A 20,714-nucleotide genomic window follows, 5' to 3' on the forward strand; every position below is an offset into this window, starting at 1 on the left:
CATCGCAGCGCTTGGCTTCAGCAGATAAATACTGCTGTGGATTAATGTGGGGCAAGAGGAGGGGTAGCTTGTGTTTATGGTGCCATCTTGTGAAGTGTGGTGGTGAAATTCAGACACCAGGAGCCAAATTTGTTTTTGTTTCTCCCTGTTGTTTTCCCTGTCTCACTTCCTTCCCTGAAGGTGATGACTCACCAGGAGTCCAGTTCCACAGTGGGCCAACGGACCTCACCTGAGGGACCATTCTATGTGAGACTTGACAGCGAGTGTTGGCAGGCTTTTTGACCATGTGTACATCACAGATCATCTTGTACTTTTTGTGTATCTCCATTATTACACAGATCTTTTAAATCATGTTTTCTGTCAAGCAGTTTGCAGGTCATGTAACCCAACCCCCTCTCTGTGATTGATGTATTTGTTGATTCTCTCCCACCCTCCTTTGAGTCTTCAGGCCTAAAATAAGGGTACATGTCTGAGGTCAGAACCCACCTTTCTCTTTGCAGATACTGACCTCTGTATTTCCAATATTTTCTATTTTTATCACAGATCTTATTTGCACTGACATCCATGCAAGTGCACTTCCCAGCACAGATCTATGGATCAGGAAAGGGAATCTTGGCTTTTTTTTTTCACCCAAGGCCAATTGCAGTGCCACAACTGCTGATCTGATTGAGATGAACTAATTGGCTACGGATCACGAATCAAACCTGGGGCCTGCCTGCTCTTTATGGCTCAGTAACATACCGGGCGGTAAAATATCCACCATGCCATCAGAGTAGCATCAAGAAACAAATCCCAATCACGAGGGAGGTTAGGCCTGTGACAGACTTGAATGCAGCAAACGGCCATTTGTCTAATGCTGTGTGTACCACGTCACTAAGAGCTTTTAAAATTCATTTTTGGAATGTGGGTATTGCTGGGAAGGCCGGCATTTATTGCCCATCCCTATTTACCCTGAGAAGGTGGTAGTGGGCTGCCCTATTCAACTGCTGCAGCCCATGTTGTATTCTTTGTAGCAGTTTGATACTACTGAGTGGCTTTCTTGGCACTTCAGAGGGTAGTTAAGAGTCAACCACGTTAGTGTCAGACTGGAAACGCTTACAAGCCAGACAGGATAAGGACGGCGGGTTTCTTTCCCTAAAAAGACATTAGTGAACCAGTTGGAGTTTTAACGACAATCTGAAAGCTTCATGGTCACTTATGCTGATAAAAGCCTTTTTTCTGAATTCAAGTTTTCCAACTGCCATGGTGAGATTTGAACTCACGTTCACTGGATTATTGTCCAGGCCTCTAGATTACTAGTCCAGTCACATAACCACTACACCATCATACCTGTGACAATCTGATCTTGCTGTTGTTGAAATGATTAATAGTATAGTACATTGAACTATTGTAAGAAACAGTAGGGCTTTGTGGTCAGATGCGTTCTTTGATGACTGGTTGAATGTTTGACGTCCTTCTCAACAAACTCTAGCAGCTTCAAACTGCATTGTCTTTCTGCCAGTGTCTGTATCTAGTTAATTGAAAAATGACCGGTTCCAATGTTTTATTTTAATCGGAAGAGTGTTGAGCATAATTTGAAACAATTGCATTGTGTAAGTGGCACATCAGTGACAAGTCAATTAATCCATTATTTAAAAGGGTGTCCTTGCTCCTGCAGAGTTATTAGAAAATTGTTTCCCTTTGTCATTACATCAGCAATTAACCTTATTCATGTTAAGAAAATGGCATTGTGACAAAAATAGTCCTGAGCTGTTGTGGACCCCTTTAAATTAGAATTATGAATTGTTCACTGGGCACATTCTTGCCATTTGTGCATCTGATTTTCCAAATAATTTCTTTACAGAAGTCAACCGTTGTTTTTTGGACAAATCAACTTCCTGTAGCAATTCTAACTTAGCAAGATACTCTGACATTATTTGTTTAATATGAAATCTTAGTTGATTTTTTTCTTTGAAGTTGACTAAAAGACCTGTTAGTGGCAGCAGTGATGACTAGCAGACTCCTCTGAAGGTTCTGTGGGTAAAAGTGGCACCTGGTGCGATATTGAGCCATGCAAGTCAGGAAGATTCTAGATTCAATCTCTGGTATGAGTTTGTTAATTCAAGCCATGGCAGCAATACAGATGAGGGGGAGGGGCTACAATTGCTTTCAGCAATCCTGGGCTAGAAGTAAAATTAAGCTGGAATGTGTCCATGTGTGAATATTAGCTGAGAACAATCAGGATAGCTGTTCTCCACTGTCATAGTAAGCTGGCACATGAAGAATGGCTGTGAGGTGAGGTGCTGGAGGATCCAACCGTACCCCAGCAAACAGTGACTTGTCTCCTGCCTTTTACCATTATGTGTTTTTGTATCTAAGGCTCAACTCTGGAGCATGATCTTTGAACACTAAGCCTCTGACCACTTTTTCTCATTGCTTGCAGTAGCACGAGTCTGTACAGAGCACAGTGTCCTATTTTTGATTCAGATCTGTGCTATCAGTTTTTAGCCTGGACTGGGAGTGGCTAAAAATGGTTAGGGTCCCTGCTTGTGCTCACTATCCAGTGACCCCTGCTGAAAAGTGCTTGTGTGGGAGTGACAATCGTATGCTATTATGATGTCTCTTTTCCACCACACCCCCCCCCCTCCACAGTTGAACAACCCCTTGTTAGGTAAATATGGCAAGAATGGCCATTCGGGTACAGGGCTTATGGCATGTGTAGATCTACGATCCAGGGAGGGTTAAGGTCTTCTGAAGAGAATGGGAGAAATTTGGAAAGGGGGGCCTTTCTGACCAGGATAAAGAAGTAAATTGTAAATAGTAATCTCTGTTTATATAGTTCCAAAAGGTCTGGAACGGTGGGGTGGGCAGAAGTGAGTGACATGGTTGTCATTTAATGTTAGTATTGGAAGAACTAGGCTTGCTGCAATCACTCACTCCCTATCTTTTGGTGTTTATTATAGTCTCAGTGTAGGTGACTGTTGGAAGTACTGGCATAAATGGCATTAAATGAATACATCATTGCACATCAGGGATAGTCTCTTTGCAGATGGGATGCAGGCTGGAATGGTACATGGAGAATTGTTATGTCGGTGATCACCAATGGCTGGGAGCCAGCAACCACCTCAAACATCCTTGGGAGTGTTTTCTATATAATGCAGCAGCCTTCCTTTTTAATTGTATGACTAAGGTTTCCCGTTTAATACCACATTTAAAACACTTTAACTTTGCAGCAGCCACACAATTCTCCCTCGGTTAGCTGTGCTTTTAATGAACATGACTGCATGTACACCCATGAAAATATGGTTGTATGAATTTGCTTTTAGATTAAAGATCCCTGTTTCTGCAAAATAAATGTGGAGAATTTAACCTCCAACATTTGCACTCAGTAGAAATCAGGTGTTTGCGTTACACAGCAACTCGAGCAAGACTGGTACCCATCAGAAATGTTGAAACGGAGGGAGAGGGATGCGCAGGAGAGATAAGGGCAGTTTTAATAAAGTATATGATGTGGAGATGCCGGTGATGGACTGGGGTTGACAAATGTAAAGAATCTTACAACACCAGGTTATAGTGCAACAATTTTATTTGAAAATCACAAGCTTTCGGAGGCTTTCTCCTTCGTCAGGTGAATGTGGGAATCCTTGAACGTTTCGCATTTATATTCAGAGAACAATACCTGGTGATGACAGATAATCTTTCCAACTGCCTGTTGTCAAGGCAATCAAAGTGTTCAGACAGAGAGGTGTTACCGACAGGAACACCGAATATACAAACGGCCAGAACACAAGACAGAGAGAGAGAGGGAGAAACATCCGAAAGGAAGAGAAAGACAGAGAATGACCCGTTGTATTAAAAACAGATAACTTTTATTCGCGTGACATGAACCCAAGATCCCGGTTGAGGCCGTCCTCATGGGTGCGGAACTTGGCTATCAATTTCTGCTCGACGATTTTGTGTTGTCGTGTGTCTCGAAGGCCGCCTTGGAGAACACTTACCCGAAGATCGGTGGCTGAATGTCCTTGACTGCTGAAGTGTTCCCCGACTGGGAGGGAACCCTCCGGTCTGGCGATTGTTGCGCGGTGTCCGTTCATCCGTTGTCGCAGTGTCTGCATGGTCTCGCCAATGTACCATGCTCCTGGGCATCCTTTCCTGCAACGTATGAGGTAGACAACATTGGCCGAGTCACAGGAGTATGAACCATGTACCTGGTGGGTGGTGACCTCTCGTGTGATGGTGGTATCCGTGTCGATGACCTGGCATGTCTTACAGAGGTTGCCGTGGCAGGGTTGTGTGGTGTCGTGGACGCTGTTCTCCTGAAAGCTGGGTAATTTGCTGCAAACGATGGTCTGTTTGAGGTTGGGTGGCTGTTTGAAGGGGAGTAGTGGAGGTGTGGGGATGGCCTTAGCGAGGTGTTCGTCGTCATCGATGACATGTTGAAGGCTGCGGAGAACATGGCGTAGTTTCTCCGCTCCGGGGAAGTACTGGACGACGAAGGGTACTCTGTTGGTTGCTTCCCGTGTTTGTCTTCTGAGGAGGTCTATGCGATTTTTCGCTGTGGCCCGTCGGAACTGTCGATCGACGAGTCGAGCGTCATATCCCGTTCTTACGAGGACGTCTTTCAGCGTCTGTAGGTGTCCATCGCGTTCCTCCTCGTCTGAGCAGACCCTGTGTATTCGCAGGGCCTGTCCATAGGGGATGGCCTCTTTGACGTGGTTAGGGTGGGAGCTGGAAAAGTGGAGCATCGTGAGGTTGTCCGTGGGCTTGCGGCAGAGTGAGGTGCTGAGGTGCCCGTCTTTGATGGAGATTCGTGTGTCCAAGAAAGAAACCGATTCTGAGGAGTAGTCCATGGTGAGCTTGATGGTGGGATGGAACTACATCAACAAGTTCCATCCCACCATCAAGCTCACCATGGACTACTCCTCAGAATCGGTTTCTTTCTTGGACACACGAATTTCCATCAAAGACGGGCACCTCAGCACCTCACTCTGCCGCAAGCCCACGGACAACCTCACGATGCTCCACTTTTCCAGCTTCCACCCTAACCACGTCAAAGAGGCCATCCCCTATGGACAAGCCCTGCGAATACACAGGATCTGCTCAGACGAGGAGGAACGCGATGGACACCTACAGACGCTGAAAGACGCCCTCGTAAGAACGGGATATGACGCTCGACTCGTCGATCGACAGTTCCGACGGGCCACAGCGAAAAATCGCATAGACCTCCTCAGAAGACTAACACGGGACGCAACCAACAGAGTACCCTTCGTCGTCCAGTACTTCCCCAGAGCGGAGAAACTACGCCATGTTCTCCGCAGCCTTCAACATGTCATCGATGACGACGAACACCTTGCTAAGGCCATCCCCACACCTCCACTACTCCCCTTCAAACAGCCACCCAACCTCAAACAGGCCATCGTTCGCAGCAAATTACCCAGCTTTCAGGAGAACAGCGTCCACGACGCCACACAACCCTGCCACGGCAACCTCTGTAAGACATGTCAGATCATCGACACAGATACCACCATCACACGAGAGGACACCACCCACCAGGTACGTGGTTCATACTCCTGTGACTCGGCCAATGTTGTCTACCTCATACGTTGCAGGAAAGGATGCCCAGGAGCATGGTACATTGGCGAGACCATGCAGACACTGTGACAACGGATGAACGGACACCGCGCAACAATCGCCAGACCGGAGGGTTCCCTCCCAGTCGGGGAACACTTCAGCAGTCAAGGACATTCAGCCACCGATCTTCGGGTAAGCGTTCTCCAAGGCGGCCTTCGAGACACACGACAACGCAAAATCGTCGAGCAGAAATTGATAGCCAAGTTCCGCACCCATGAGGACGGCCTCAACTGGGATCTTGGGTTCATGTCACGCGAATAAAAGTTATCTGTTTTTAATACAACGGGTCATTCTCTGTCTTTCTCTTCCTTTCGAATGTTTCTCCCTCTCTCTCTCTCTGTCTTGTGTTCTGGCCGTTTGTATATTCGGTGTTCCTGTAGGTAACACCTCTCTGTCTGAACACTTTGATTGCCTTGACAACGGGCAGTTGGAAAGATTATCTGTAATCACCAGGTATTGTTCTCTGAATATAAATGCGAAACGTTCAAGGATTCCCACATTCACCTGACGAAGGAGAAAGCCTCCGAAAGCTTGTGATTTTCAAATAAAATTGTTGGACTATAAGCTGGTGTTGTAAGATTCTTTACATTAATAAAGTATATTCATGGTGTATGAGACTTCACCTGCCCATTGGGGATGCATGGATTAAATTGGAAAGCAAAATATGTGAATGGAAATTGTTTCATGATAATCCTTTGTGTATGTATGGACGTACGTGTGTGAATGTAAAGGATTATAATGCTACAAATAGCTGGATTAAGCGCATGTTTTTACAGCTTCATTTTTTTCTCTTTGAACATACAGGTGGGACTGTGCAGCAGAATGGCCAGCTGACAGCTGAGATTCAGGAGGAGGCATCTATCAACAACATCAGTATGACGGTGATGCCCAACAAACGCCACAGCATGCACGATAAGTTGCACTTTCCTCGTGCAAACCTCCAGACAATCACAACGCTGGGTACGTAGTGCAGATGTGCTTTGTCTGGGGAAGGTGAACTTTAAAAACTCCCTCGTCTCTCCTCCCACTGCCTTTCTACAGGAATTAAGCTGACAAATTATTGCTGTAACATGAATGTAGAGATTGTGAGATGGCCAATATCCCACAACACATGTTACAGCTTTTATATTGTCCAGTGCCTCCAATATTGTAATCATGTGAGAGATCAGAGGGGAGATGTTGGAATATTGCAATACACTAATGCAACACCATTATGGAATTTCAATATATACTGAAGACAGCAGTGATGTGTTAACTTGTTTAGTGGGAATCTGATTTCTCCACTGCTTGCCATGACATGTTGTAACTATTGCATAGCTTCATATTCAATAAGGTCTGCTAAACAGAGGGTTTTTCAATAAATGCCCTACTGGCATGCAATCTGCTCTCGAGATGACTGGCTGTCTTAAAACTTTAAGTGGGGTGGAGAGTAATGAGGTTGAGCCTTAAATTCACATGGTGATCTCAGTTCAGTGAAACATATTTTGTTGGGTGACTAGTGAGTTAGCATGCTGGTTTTTTCACCTTTTGGGATATGGGCCTCAATCCAGTCCAGACTGAGGGCCTACAAATCTCCTCTACTTGGTGTGTAAGGGTTCTATAAGTTTGAACAGTCTTCCCACATTGAATGCTGTTGATGCAGAGCAAAAGGAACACAAACTGGGGGTTGAACCTAGGCCGCTTTTATGGCTAATTTAACACACTGGGCAGTAATGTGACCGAGCAGGGATTTTTAAAAAGTACTGTCCACCCTCAATGGCAGACTTGATCTGTAAAAAGATTAATAGGTGATCTATTTGAGGTGTTTAAGATGATTAAAGGATTTGATAGGGTCGATGGAGAGAAATTATTTCCTCTGGTTGGAAGAGTCCAGACCAAGGGGGGCACAACCAAAAAATTATAGCTAGGCCATTTAGGGGTGATATCAGAAAGCACTTCACAAAGAGTAATGGAAATCTGGAACTCTCTTCCCCTAAAAAGCTATTGAGGCTGGGAGTCAATTGAAAATTTAAAAACTGAGATTGATAGATTTTTGTTAGGCAAAGGTATTAAGAGTTATGGAACCAAGGGGAGGTAGATGGAGTTAAGATACAGATCAGCCGTGATCTAATTGAATGGTGGAACAGGCTTGAGGGGCTGAATGGCCTACTCCTGTTGCTGTGTTTTTCCTAAGTGTCCTTTATGATGTGGTGCTGAATGTTGATAAGCCAGGGAGGTCGCAGGTTCAGTCCTGTCCTGTGCTGAGTTCGCTTCACGTTATCGTGCCGATTTGAGATCAGCTTTAAGGAGTTGGAGAAAATGAGCCAGGATTCATGTTCAGTCACATAAATCTGGTTCACCTGTGATGTCTACCATGGTCAGGAACTTACTGTTTGCACTCACCCTTTCAGGGACTTGGGCTGTTAATTCTTGTGCAATTGTATCACAGCTGAAATAAGCATCTGCAGAAGAGGGGTGAGAGTTCCCATGAGGAACTACCTGGCCTTCGCCGAGTACTTCTCCAAAAGAAACTCTCCCACCTGAGAAGGATACTCACTGTGCAGGAACCTGCGTCCTTCAGTTACTGAATGGTCCATGTTGATGGAGCACTTTACTGCAGTAAGCAGATCGTATCTGTTTTAGTAGCTTGACCAGTTTTTACTTGTGTGTCTGTAGAATGTGGAATTTTATTTCCTCTAAAATGTACATTCTGTTGAAATCAAATGATTCCCCTCAATATATGGTGCTGATGTTTTAAATTTGGCACATCGTTCAACCTTTCCTCTTGCATTTGTAACCGCAGGAAAGGGAGAGTATGGCGAGGTCTTCTTAGCCAAAGCCAAAGGGATCGACAAAGGTGAGCCAGAGATGGTGGTCCTGGTGAAGAGTCTGACCACGCGGGATGAACAGCTGCAGCTGGAATTCCGTCGAGAGTTCGAGATGTTCGGTAAAATGAATCACAACAATGTGGTGAGACTGCTGGGCCTGTGCCGTGAAATGGAGCCACACTACATGATCACTGAATATGTCGACCTGGTAAGAGACTCGTGGGGGAGCGGTTCCATTCGTACTGTTCAGTCAGCTCTGAAAATGTCCAATTTCCTCTCCAGTTGCTCTGAGATGTCCTTTACCCTTGCACCAGGTAGGCAACACATCCTCCTGGACGCTTGCTCGCGACTGCCGAGGACGCTATCTGTTTCCCCCATTATAGAATCTCCTGTGACTACAACTTTTATTATGATACCTCCCCCCCCCCCAAGCTTGGACTTGCCTCATGTTCTACAATGCTATGGTTAGCATTCTGGGTGCCCTCCCTGCAGCTTTCATCCTTATCCTCGCAGGTATCAAGTACCTCTTACCTGCTGGATAGGACCAGTGTCTGCAGGACCTCCTTCTCTACCTCCCCCTCCCTTACATATTGGAGTATCTCTAACTCACACTCCAGCTCAAAGACTCTGAGCCGGAGTGTCTCAAGGCAGAGACTTTTACTACAGATGTGGCAATCCGAGGCAGTCTCGCTGTCTACAAACTCCCACATATTACAATCCTAACGCACAGCCTATACTGCCAATTCTAGCTTTTATTTATTTAATCAGTTTATTTCTAGGACTAATACAATCACTTGAGATCTAGATTATATTTAATAAATGGATTTAGCTTGATTTCAAAATAATTAGTAACCACTTCATCTTTTTGAAAATTTTATGTATTTTTTATTCAAGTTTTAAAAGTTGGTAAGTTTATAGTCCCTTGATTTAAATCGCCTCCTTTCCCCTCTGCACCTAATTCTCACAACTCATCAAATTCCCACTTGAAAGTCCTTATTCTGTTAGCAATTCATTCCATTAGAGGTTTACTGTCTGTCTTTGTCAATCTCCGTGCTGAAGCTCCCAAACTGCCCAAACTTTGAAGGAATTATTAAGCTTAACGGCGTGAGGGTACTAAGGAGCTTTTTCCCTTCGTTGAGGGTTCTATAACAAGGGGACATAGATTCAAGGTAAAAGGCGAGAGGTTTAGAGGGGATTTGAGAAAGAACTTTTTCACCCAGAGGGTGGTTGGAGTCTGGAACTCACTGCCTGAAAGGGTTGTGGAGGCAGGAACCCTCACAACATTCAAGAAGCATTTGGATGAGCACTTGAAATGCCATAGCATACAAGGCTACGGACCAAATGCTGGAATATGGGATTAGAGTAGACAGGGCTTGATGGCCGGCGCGGACACGATGGGCCGAAGGGCCTCTATCCGTGCTGTATAACTCTGACTCTATGACTCTATGAGGGTCCTGAATTAGTCGTTAGGTCGTCAATGACCCTTCTGTCTGAACTGATAGTCCATGTTGATTCAATCTAAGTGTCAGGCTGACACATCAGTGCCGTACTGAGGGAGTGCTGCACTGTTGGAGGTGCCGTTCTTCGGATAAGACCTTAAACGGATGGGTCTTTTTTAAAACATTTCTTATTCATTTATGAGATGTGGGCGTTGCTGGCAAGGCCAGCGTTTATTGCCCATCCCTAATTGCCCTTGAGAAGGTGGTGGTGAGTCGCCTTCTTGAGCCACTGCAGTCCGTGCGGTGAAGGTTCTCCCACAGTGCTGTTAGGAAGGGAGTTCCAGGATTTTGACCCAGCGACGATGAAGGAACGGCGATATATTTCCAAGTCAGGATGGTGTGTGACTTGGAGAGGAACATGCAGGTGGTGGTGTTCCCAGACGCTCGCTGCCCTTGTCCTTCTAGGTGGTAGAGGTTGCAGGTTTGGAAAGTGCTGTCGAAGAAGTCTTGGCTGACGTCTTCCCTCACAGGTGGACGGAAAAGATGTCATGGCACAATTCGAAGATGATTCGGGGTTATCCCAGTGTTTTGGCCAATATTTAATCCCTCAAACCACATGGGTACAGTAGTATAGTGGTTATGTTACTGAACTTGTAATCCAGAGGCTTGGACTAATAATACGAGTGAGTTCAAATCCCGCCACGGCAGCTGGGGAATTTAAATTCAGTTAATTAAAATAAAATTTGGAATAAAAAGCTAGCATCAGTAATGGTGACCATGAAACTACATATAAAACCCATCTGGTTTACTAATGAAGGAAACCTGCCGTCCTTACCCGATCTGGCCTATATGTGACTCCAGACCCGCAGCAATGTGGTGGATTCTTAATTGCCCTCTGAAATGGCCGAGCAAGCCACTCAGTTGTACAATCCCACCACAAAAAGGCATAAGAATAAAACCGTACAGACCACCCGGCATCGGACCACCGGGCACCAGACACGACAAAGGCAAACCAAGCCCAGTCGACCCTGCAAAGTCCTCCTCACTAACATCTGGGGACTTGTGACAAAATTGGGAGAGCTGTGCCACAGACTTGTCAAGCAACAGCCTGACACAACCATACTCACAGAATCATACCTTTAAGCCACCCAGACTCCTCCATTACCATCCCTGTCCCACCGGCAGGGCGGACCCACCAGAGGTGATGGCACTGTGGTATACAGTCAGGAGGGAATGACCCTGGGAGTCCTCAACATTGACTCCTAACCCCATGAAGTCTCATGGCATCAGGTCAAACATGGGCAAGGAAACCTCCTGCTGATTAACACCTACCGCCCTCCCATGGCTGATGAATCAGTCCTCTTCAATGTTGAGCACCACTTGGAGGAAGCACTGAGGGTAGCAAGAGCACAGAATGTACTCTAGGTGGGGGTCTTCAGTGTCTATTACTAAGAGTGGCTCGGTAGCACCACTACTGACCGAGCTGGCCGAGTCCTGAAGGATATAGCTGCCAGACTGGGCCTGCGGCAGGTGGTGAGAGAACCAACACGAGGGATAAACCTACTTGACCACGTCCGCGCCAATCTACCTGTCGCAGATGCATCTGCCCATGACAAGATTAGAAGGAGTGACCACTGCACAGTCCTTGTGGAGATGAAGACCCGTCTTCACACTGAGGACGCCGTCCATCGCGTTATGTGGCACTACAACACAGGATGAACATGCAGTGGAAGCAGCATGCGATGGACAGAGCTAAGCGATCCCACAACCAACGGATCAGATCAAAGCTCTGCAATCTTGCCACATCCAGTCGTGAATGGTGGTGGACAATTGAACAACCAACAGGAGGAGGAGGCTCCGTGAACATCCCCATCCTCCATAATGGCAGAGCCCAGCACGTGAGCGCAAAAGGCAAGGCTGAAGCGTTTGCAACCATCTTCAGCCAGAAGTACCGAGTGGATGATCCATCTTGGTCTCGTCCCGAGATCCCCACCATCACAGAAGCCAGTCTTCAGCCATTTCAGTTCACTCCACATGATATCAAGAAGCGGCTGAGTGCACTGAATACAGAAAGGCTTTGGGCCCTGACAATATCCCGGCTGAAGTGCTGAAGACTTGTGCTCCAGAACTAGCCGCACCTCTAGCCAAACTGTTGCAGTACGGCTACAACACTGGCATCTACCCGACAATGTGGAAAATTGCCCAGATATGTCCTGTCCACAAAAAGCAGGTCAAATCCAATCCGGCCAATTACTGCCCCATCAGTCTACTCTCAATCATCAGCAACGTGATGGAAGGTGTCATCGACAGTGCTATCAAGTGGCACTTACCAATAACCTGCTCACCGATGCTCAGTTTGGGTTCCGCCTGCACCGCTCAGCTCCAGATCTCATTACAGCCTGGTCCAAACATGGACAAAAAAGCTGAATTTCAGAGGTAAGATAAGAGTGACTGCCCTAGGACATTGCTGCAGGAGTTCCTCAGGGCAGTGTCCTAGAACCAACCATCTTCAGCTGCTTCATCAATGACCTTCCCTCCATCATAAGGTCAGAAATGGGGATGTTTGCTAATGATTGCACAGTGTTCAGTTCCATTCGCAACCCCTCAAATAATGAAGCGGTCCTTGCCTGCATGCAGCAAGACCTGGACAACATTCAGGCTTGGGCTGATAAGTGACAAGTTACATAAGTGACCAGATTACCTGTTGTTGCTGCCGTTTTTTTAAAAGTTCATTTAGGGGATGTGGGCGTCACTGGCATGGCCAGCATTTATTGCCCGTCCCTAATTGCCTTTGAGAAGGTGGTGGTGAGCCGCCTTCTTGAACTGTCGCAGTCCGTGTGGTGAAGGTTCTCTCACAGTGCTGTTAGGAAGGGAGTTCCAGGATTTTGACCCAACGACAATGAAGGAACGGCGATATATTTCCAAGTCGGGATGGTGTGTGACTTAAAGGGGAACGTGCAGGTGGTGTTGTTCCCATGCGCCTGCTGCCCTTGTCCTTCTAGGTGGTAGAGGTCATGGGTTTGGGAGGTGCTGTCGAAGAAGCCTTGGCGAGTTGCTGCAGTGCAACTTTTAGATGGTACACACAGCAGCCACGGTGCGGCGGTGGTGGAGGGATTGGATGTTTAGGGTGGTGGATGGGGTGTCAGTCAAGCTGGCTGTTTTGTCCTGGATGGTGTCGAGCTTCTAGAGTGTTGTTGGGGCTGCACTCATCCAGGCAAGTGGAGAGTATTCCATCACACTCCTGACTTGTGCCTTGTAGATGGTGGAAAGGCTTTGTGGAGTCAGGAGGTGAGTCTTTCGCCGCGGAATACCCAGCCTCTGACCTGCTCTTGTAGCTACAGTATTTATGTGGCTGGTCCAGTTAAGTTTCTGGTCAATGGTGACCCCCGGGATGTTGGGGATTCGGCAATGGTAATGCTGTTGAATGTCACAGGGAGGTGGTCATTGCCTGGCACTTGTCTGGCGTGAATGTTACTTGCCACTTATCAGCCTGGATGTTGTCCAGGTCTTGCTGCATGCGGGCACGGACTGCTTCATTATATGAGTGGTTGCGAATGGAACTGAACACTGCAATCATCAGCGAACATCCCCATTTCTGACCTTATGATGGAGGGAAGGTCACTGATGAAGCAGCTGAAGATGGTTGGGCCAAGGACACTGCCCTGAGGAACTCCTGCAGCGATGTCCTGGGCTGAGAAAATTGGCCTCCAACAACCACCACCATCTTCCTTTGTGCTGGGTATGACTCCAGTCACTGGAGCGTTTTCCCCGATTCCCATTGACTTCAATTTTACTCGGGCTCCTTGGTGCCACAATCAGTCAAATGCTGCCTTGATGTCAAGGGCAGTCACTCTTACCTCACTGTTGGGAAAGCTTCTAATGCCTCTCCTGAACTGGATTCATGAAAAAGCTTGTTCTTTGTATGCTCTAAATACACTCATCCTTCTCCACAGAACATTGCTGCTGAAATTACCTCATCCCACAGTCTCATATTATTTTCTGGACTCTCAAAGCTGTGGTACCTCTTACTATGTTAGACTTTCATTCCTCCTATAATCTCCAACCTTTTAAAAACCCCTCTTGGCATTGCCTAATGCTACTTTATCCTGTCCTTTGCTCTTTGCAACCTTAGTGGTGTCCTGTACTGTGCATCTTGGCTCCTTCACTTTAGTATCCCAAAATAAATAAATTGGATGAATAGTGCAACAAAGAGCTGAATACAGAGGGGCCAGGTTAGCCCAATATTTATATGGAAATCAGGCCTTTTAAAGCCCGTATCTTTTTTTAAAGAAGAAAGACTTGCATTTGTATAGTGCTTTTCATGACCTCAGGACATCCCAAAATGCTTTACAGCCAATGAAGTACTTTTTGAAGTGTAGTCACCATTGTAATGTAGGAAACGTGGCAGCCAATTTGCACACAGCAAAGGTCCCTCAAACGGCAATGTGATAACGACCAGCAAAGTGGCGAGCATATCACTTCTGAACCAAGAGTGGAGCAGCGCACTCTGTCTAAACAAACTTTAAAAAAAAAATAGGGCCTGCAGGGAATCATCATAGAATCACAGAAAGTTACGGCAAAGAAGGAGGCCATTCGGCCCATCGTGTCTGTGCTGGCTGTAAAAAGAGCGATCCAGCTTAATCCCACTTTCCAGCACTTGGTCTGTAGCCCTGTAGGTTACGGCACTTCAGGAGCACATCCAGGTACTTTTTAAATGAGTTGAGGGTTTCTGCCTCTACCACCCTTTCAGGCAATGAGTTCCAGACTCCACCACCCTGGGTGGAAAAATTTCTCCTCAGCTCCCCTCTAATCCTTTTACCAATCACTTTAAATTTATGCCCCTGGTCACTGAGCCCTCTGCTAAGGAAAATAGGTCCTCCCTATCCAAAAATGAAAAATATATTTCAACTTAATCCTAATTCTTTGTAACCTGGCTTTTAAATACCCCACGGAAGAAACCAACTCCTGTACGCAGTTTACAGGAATCTCAAACTGGATTGGGATTCTCCATTTTTGGAACTCTGAATCCAAAACTTGTGTTTGGATTGTTTTCATCGGCTGGTACAAGAAATGTGAAGCTGTGCTCACCCCAACTGGCCACGTGTCTTATGGTTCCAATAAGAGCTAAATCCCATAATTTTATGGTCAATCATGTTACACCCATAACAGTGTGTCTTCTGTAACATCCTCCGCTTAGCAATCATGCTTGCCTCAATATGAGCTGGCACTTGACCTTCTTGATGGAGTGATTGGGCTGTGTAATATCAATGGAAGTGTCCATGTCCCACTTGCAAAATAGTGACTGGGTTCCTCACACTCTTGGCAGATTCAGGTCCTTGCTTCTCTAGAACTTGTAACTGCGACCATGTTAAACAGTAATAGCACAAGGTGGTCTCTGGAGACGTGCATATTAATAAACAGCAGTGAAAGCTAGAAAAAGAAAAGGTTTAATCAGTATATACCACTCTGTCAAAGTGTTCTAGTAAGCTGCAAAGCAGGATTACTGAGTATTTGATAGGTTGTTATATCGGTCAAAACTTTAAATAGCTTTACTACATGATAAAACTTTTGTATTGAAAGACTCCTGAGAACACAGCACCAGAGTTAATTGTAAGATTAAATTTGATAGGGCTGCTCGGTGCTATTGATTCCCCAAGTGGTGAAATCTTTGATTCGCCCATGTGGTCATGCTGATGGTGACCAGATACTGAATTCCTAATTAATTGGGATTTTAACAATGTTTTTTCTGCTTTTGGTTCCATAAAATTTGCTCCATTCAATCTGTTCAATTTCTGTGGAAGTGTGAACCAGAAATGTTTGCTATTTTTCACTCTCCCTTTGCTCCCGAAAGTGACTTTTACAGGGGTACAAACTCAGTGCTGGCAGATTTTTAGCAGCTCACCCAGGTACCATTTCTCATGGTATCATAAACCCACGCAGTAATTTATCAGCAGGCTTTTCATCCATGGAGACATCATAGCCAAGCTGGATGCTAACATCAATTTACATCCACAATTCTCCTTTCCAGAAGGGGTCACTGGATAGTAGTCAGGAATGGGAGCTTTCATGCCATCCCACCCCCTTAAAAAAAAACCTGGTGAAGCGGAGCTCCCTCCTGGCACCCCACTCCTGCCCCCCCTTCTTTCCCACCCTCTTCTCTCCCCCTCCTGCCCCCCCCCACCCCTCTTCATATTTGTGAATGAGAGTTCAATCATGGTCTTGTGTTTTGGTGTTTGATGGCTATGTTCTGAGGGTCCTTACTCTACCAGCATTTACTGCTGAGTCTTCTAACTTCACCACTCTTGTCTTCCAGGGAGACCTGAAACAGTTTCTGCGTATTGCAAAAGGCAAAGAAGAGAAGATCAAATCTCAGCCATTGAGTACGAAACAGAAGGTACAAAGCCAAGGATTCTCAACTGGGGCTTTTAAATCATATGAAGTGTCATCTAAAAGATCAGTTATTGCTTTAGGAATTCAGCCATTTGAAGTGAGCTAGAATTCCATATATGGACACTCCTCCTTTTATATATAGTCCTGTTACTTATAAAAGAGCCTGAAGCCAGAAGAGTAAATGCTTGAGAGACGCCACCAAGTCTGTGCTGAACTGTGCCCTCAAAAACTTGGAAGGAAACCATGATAGCGTCACTTTTTGTACATATTGAAACCTTGATGTAACTTCTTCAGAAGTGCTGTTTCCCCACATGAGTGTGGACTGGGATCACTGAATAATCCTAGTGATTGTCGGCCTGATCATTTTTTCACCCCTTTCCCCTTGTCTCCTGTAGGTGATAATTCATGGTGGGATATGGTTCCCCAGTAGCCTTTTGGGCCCTTGTCCAACTGCTGATTGCTCACATGTCAGCCAAGACAGTGAGTTTTGGTGGTTGTTTGACCATGGGAAGAGATTGAGCCAAGTTTAATCTTGTCCTCACCTGACCCTCACTCAGTTGACCTTTCCAGCAGGCTGAAGGGCAACAGTCAAAAGTGGGATCCCTGGCTGTTTTCCTTTCCCTTGCCGAGTTCACTGAAGTTAATTGCCTCACCCCGGCTCAACGCAGACCTGGGGATTGAACCCAAGATCTTCTGGCCTGCACGGCTCAGTACCAAGCAAGGTGGTGCATTTACCATCTAAGCCATCAAGTGAATTCTTCCCCACTTGATGTTAACCTACTTGGATGGGGTCTAATTGTGATCTGTGCTAAACACATTTATTAGGTGCAGAATGGGGAAAATGTTCCATCCCTGCTGATCGAGAGCACATGCATGTTGTAATCCATCGCATGTGAAATATCAGATGAAAGAGTTTCTGTGCCATTTACCAGTTCAGACCTGTTCCCTGTACAAGCCAATATCTCTGCAGAGTATTGCTGGAAGTAGTGATTTCACTATTGTCTCCCCTCCTCTCCTGAAAGTATTGATTCCTTGCTGGCGTACAGTTCCATAGGCACGAATAGCCCTATAGTATGTTGGTCAAGTAACAACTCTTTTAGACAGAATGCCAGCATATTATTTCCGAGGCCATCTCTGACCACTGCCTTGTATCCTTAACCACCCACAGCCCCGGCCCTCTTCTAACCGCACTTCCTTTGCATCCAACCCCGAACGATCCTCTTCCCCCAAATCACTTACAACAGCACCCTCAAACTCTGGTCTTTGGCACTCCATTTGCCACAATACTTCTGCAGCTGTTGATTTGGTCAACCACTCTCTCGCCACCTTTGAGGGCCCCTGGTATAATCTTTAGTCTCAAGTCCAAGGGATGCAGACTTGATTATCTGGCACACAACTGGTTCAGTCATCCATCAGATCTGGCTTTACCACATTGAGCACTCTGGCAAAGCCACGCACTACTCCAGGATCATCTTGGAGAGCGAAGATAACCCCCATCATCTTTTCTCCAATACCAATGATCTCCTTAAACCCCTCCCCCCATCACCTTCACTTTCAACAAGTGCGATGAGCTCATTGGCTGCTTTGTCACCAAAATTGAGACTATCCATTCAGCTGCCTCTGCTGCTTTCCCAAGCCTACCAAGCTAAACCTGTCTCCGGGCTTCTTCTCCCTGTCCTAGCACTAACCCCGCGCATCTCTCTGGTTTGTCTCCCATCTCCCCTCATGCCTTCTCCAAGCTTATCTAGTCCATGAGACCCATCTCCTGCTCCCTTGGCCCCATTCACACTAAACTACTCACCACCCAATGTCCCATCCTGACCCCCATACTAGTTGACATTGTAAATAGTTCCATCTTTCTGGTAGTATCCTCCTTATTTGAAAACTTCCATCATCACCCCCTGTCCTTACAAACTACCAACCTATCTCCAACCTCCCTTTTCTCTCAAGTCCTTGGAACGTGTTGTCATCTCCCAAATCAGTGCCCATCTCTCCCGCTACTCCTATTTGAATTTCTCCAATCAGGTTTCCGCTCCTGCACAACACCCAATTAAAGTCACTAACAACATTCTCTGTGACTGTAACCATGGTGCATTATCCCTTCCTGATCCTTTTCAACCTTTCTGTGAACATTGACATTGTTGACCACGCCATCCTGCTCCAATCCCTCTCCTCCGTTGTCCACCACAGTGGCACTACCCTCACTTGGTTCCACACTTACCTATCCATCTGTAGCCAAAGCATCTCCAGCAATGGCTCCTCTTCCTGCCCCCACACCATTATCTCCAGAATCCCCCAAGGTTCTATCCTGGGCCCTTCCTCTTCCCATATTCTCCCCATTTCAACATCTGTAACGCCTGCCCCTACCCCCTTCTATCACTGAAACCTTCACCCATGTCTTTGTCACCTCCAGACTCGACTATTCCAATGTTGTCCTGGCCAGCCTTCCATCCTCTGTAAATTTCAGATTACCTAAAACTCTGCTGCCTGTGTCTTGTCCTGCTTGCCCATCGTCCTGTCCTTGTTGACCTATAGTGCCTCAGAATTAAAATTCTCATCATGTTTAAATCCCTTTATGGTCTCTCTCTCTCTCTAACCACCTCCAGCTCTATAACCCTCCCTCCCCCCTTCCTGACCTTGCTGTTCCTCTGACCCTGGTCTTTTGTGGACCCCCCCCTCTCTCTTTGCCCCACCATTGGCAGCTGTGCCTGCATCTCCTAGGCCCGATGCTCTGGAATTCCTTCCCTAAACTCCTTTGACTCTCCACTTCCCTCTCATCCTTTAAGACCCCCTTTGATCAAGCTTTCAGTTACCCTTCCTAGTATTTCCTCCTTTGGCTCAGCATTCATTTTTTGATTACGCCTCTTTGAAGTGCTATGATATGTTTTTCTATGTTCAAGGTGCTAATATAACTGTAAATTCTTGTATTTGATCTTGGGACCTGAACCCAGTCCCATTGTCACAAAGGTCCACCTAATGGTCAGGAATAACTTGATAGAAACTGGGAGCAGGAACTTTGGCTGATTCTTCTCTGTCCAGGAGTGTTGAGACCCAATTGTATTGAGACCCAATTGTAGCATCCCAACTGCTAAGATCAACTAAGTCAGCACAGCCCAGAGATCCATTCTGTGATCGCCTGTGCCAGATGGACCTTTTGCCCACTAGGCCATTAGGGTCATCAAGATCATACTGTATCTTGCAGTTGAAGACCTTTCTATTATTTTCCAGGTGGCTATTTGCACACAGGTAGCACTGGGAATGGAATACCTGTCAAACCATCGCTTTGTACACAAGGACTTGGCTGCTCGAAACTGCCTGATCAGCGCCCAGCGACAGGTCAAAGTGGCAGCACTTGGGCTGAGCAAGGATGTGTACAACAGGTAGGTTCAGATTTTACATATATTTAGAAAAAATGAATTGGATTAATTTTCTATATAACATTCGAAACAACAGTTTGAAGGAGAAACATCCTCCACAAACAGTATTCATGTCAAGAACTGCAACATTTAACAACCTCCTCCTCCCTCCTACTATCCACCAGGATCTCTCACAAAAAAAGGGATACTTGGTTCTGGATAGTCCCTCAAATTGGATTGTCCAGCTGCACACATGTAAGCTGATGGTTCCTGACATCCCCAAACCTGATCAAATGACTTGAATTTCTCTTTGCACCCAAAAGGCAGTTGTTTCAAATTAGTGGTTTAACTCGGTTTAAAGGGTCCAGAGGGGCAATTTTTTCACTCAAAGGGTGGTGAGTGTCTAGAACGAGCTGCCAGAGGCAGTAGTAGAGGCGGGTACAATTTTGTCTTTTAAAAAGCATTTGGACAGTTACATGGGTAAGATGGGTATAGAGGGATATGGGCCAAGTGCAGGCAACTGGGACTAGCTTAGTGGTATAAACTGGGCGACATGGACATGTTGGGCCGAAGGGCCTGTTTCCATGTTGTAAACTTCTATGATTCTATGAACTTGTTCCCAGGATAGGGGTGTTGTCTATTGCCCTGAGAAGTTGGTGGGCCTTCTTGAACTACGGCAGTCCTTGTGGTGGTGGTCATGCTCCCACAATGGAATTCCAGGATATTGACCCAGCAATGTATGTCCAAGTCGGGATGGAGGGGAACTGGGAGGCAATGTCTTTCCCACAACATTAATGATGTATTCACCTACTGTGTAGCAGATGAGATGGCCTCCAGACCAGTGTAAGAAAGAGCTTACATTTAGATCACATCCTCAGGACATATCCAAGAGCAATTGAGATGAATGACCAGATTAATTTTTTTTCTTGAATGGTATTGGTTAAAGGAATAATTTTGGCCAGGACATCAGGAGAACTCCCTGTTCCTCTTCAAGTAGTGCCGTGGGACCTTTTACGTCCACCCAAACAGACAAATGGGACCTCGGTTTAACATCTCATCTGAAAAAAGGCACCTCTGACTATGCAGCACTGAAGGGTCAGTCTAGATTATGT

The 20,714-nt window shown here is 46.0% G+C and overlaps 1 protein-coding gene across 1 annotated transcript in view; it reads left to right on the forward strand.

The window, feature by feature from the left end:
• The window catches only part of LOC137322115 (inactive tyrosine-protein kinase 7-like), a 270,592-nt gene that overhangs the window by 240,027 nt on the left and 9,851 nt on the right, over positions 1–20,714 (forward strand). The window contains exons 15-18 of the mRNA XM_067985213.1: positions 6,415–6,570; positions 8,393–8,625; positions 16,170–16,250; positions 19,475–19,626. Coding sequence (XP_067841314.1) covers positions 6,415–6,570; positions 8,393–8,625; positions 16,170–16,250; positions 19,475–19,626 — 622 coding nt within the window. The remainder of the gene's footprint in view (positions 1–6,414; positions 6,571–8,392; positions 8,626–16,169; positions 16,251–19,474; positions 19,627–20,714) is intronic.

The sequence above is a fragment of the Heptranchias perlo genome, chromosome 5 (genome assembly GCF_035084215.1).
Source record: "Heptranchias perlo isolate sHepPer1 chromosome 5, sHepPer1.hap1, whole genome shotgun sequence".
NCBI classification, from domain to species: Eukaryota; Metazoa; Chordata; class Chondrichthyes; order Hexanchiformes; family Hexanchidae; genus Heptranchias; species Heptranchias perlo.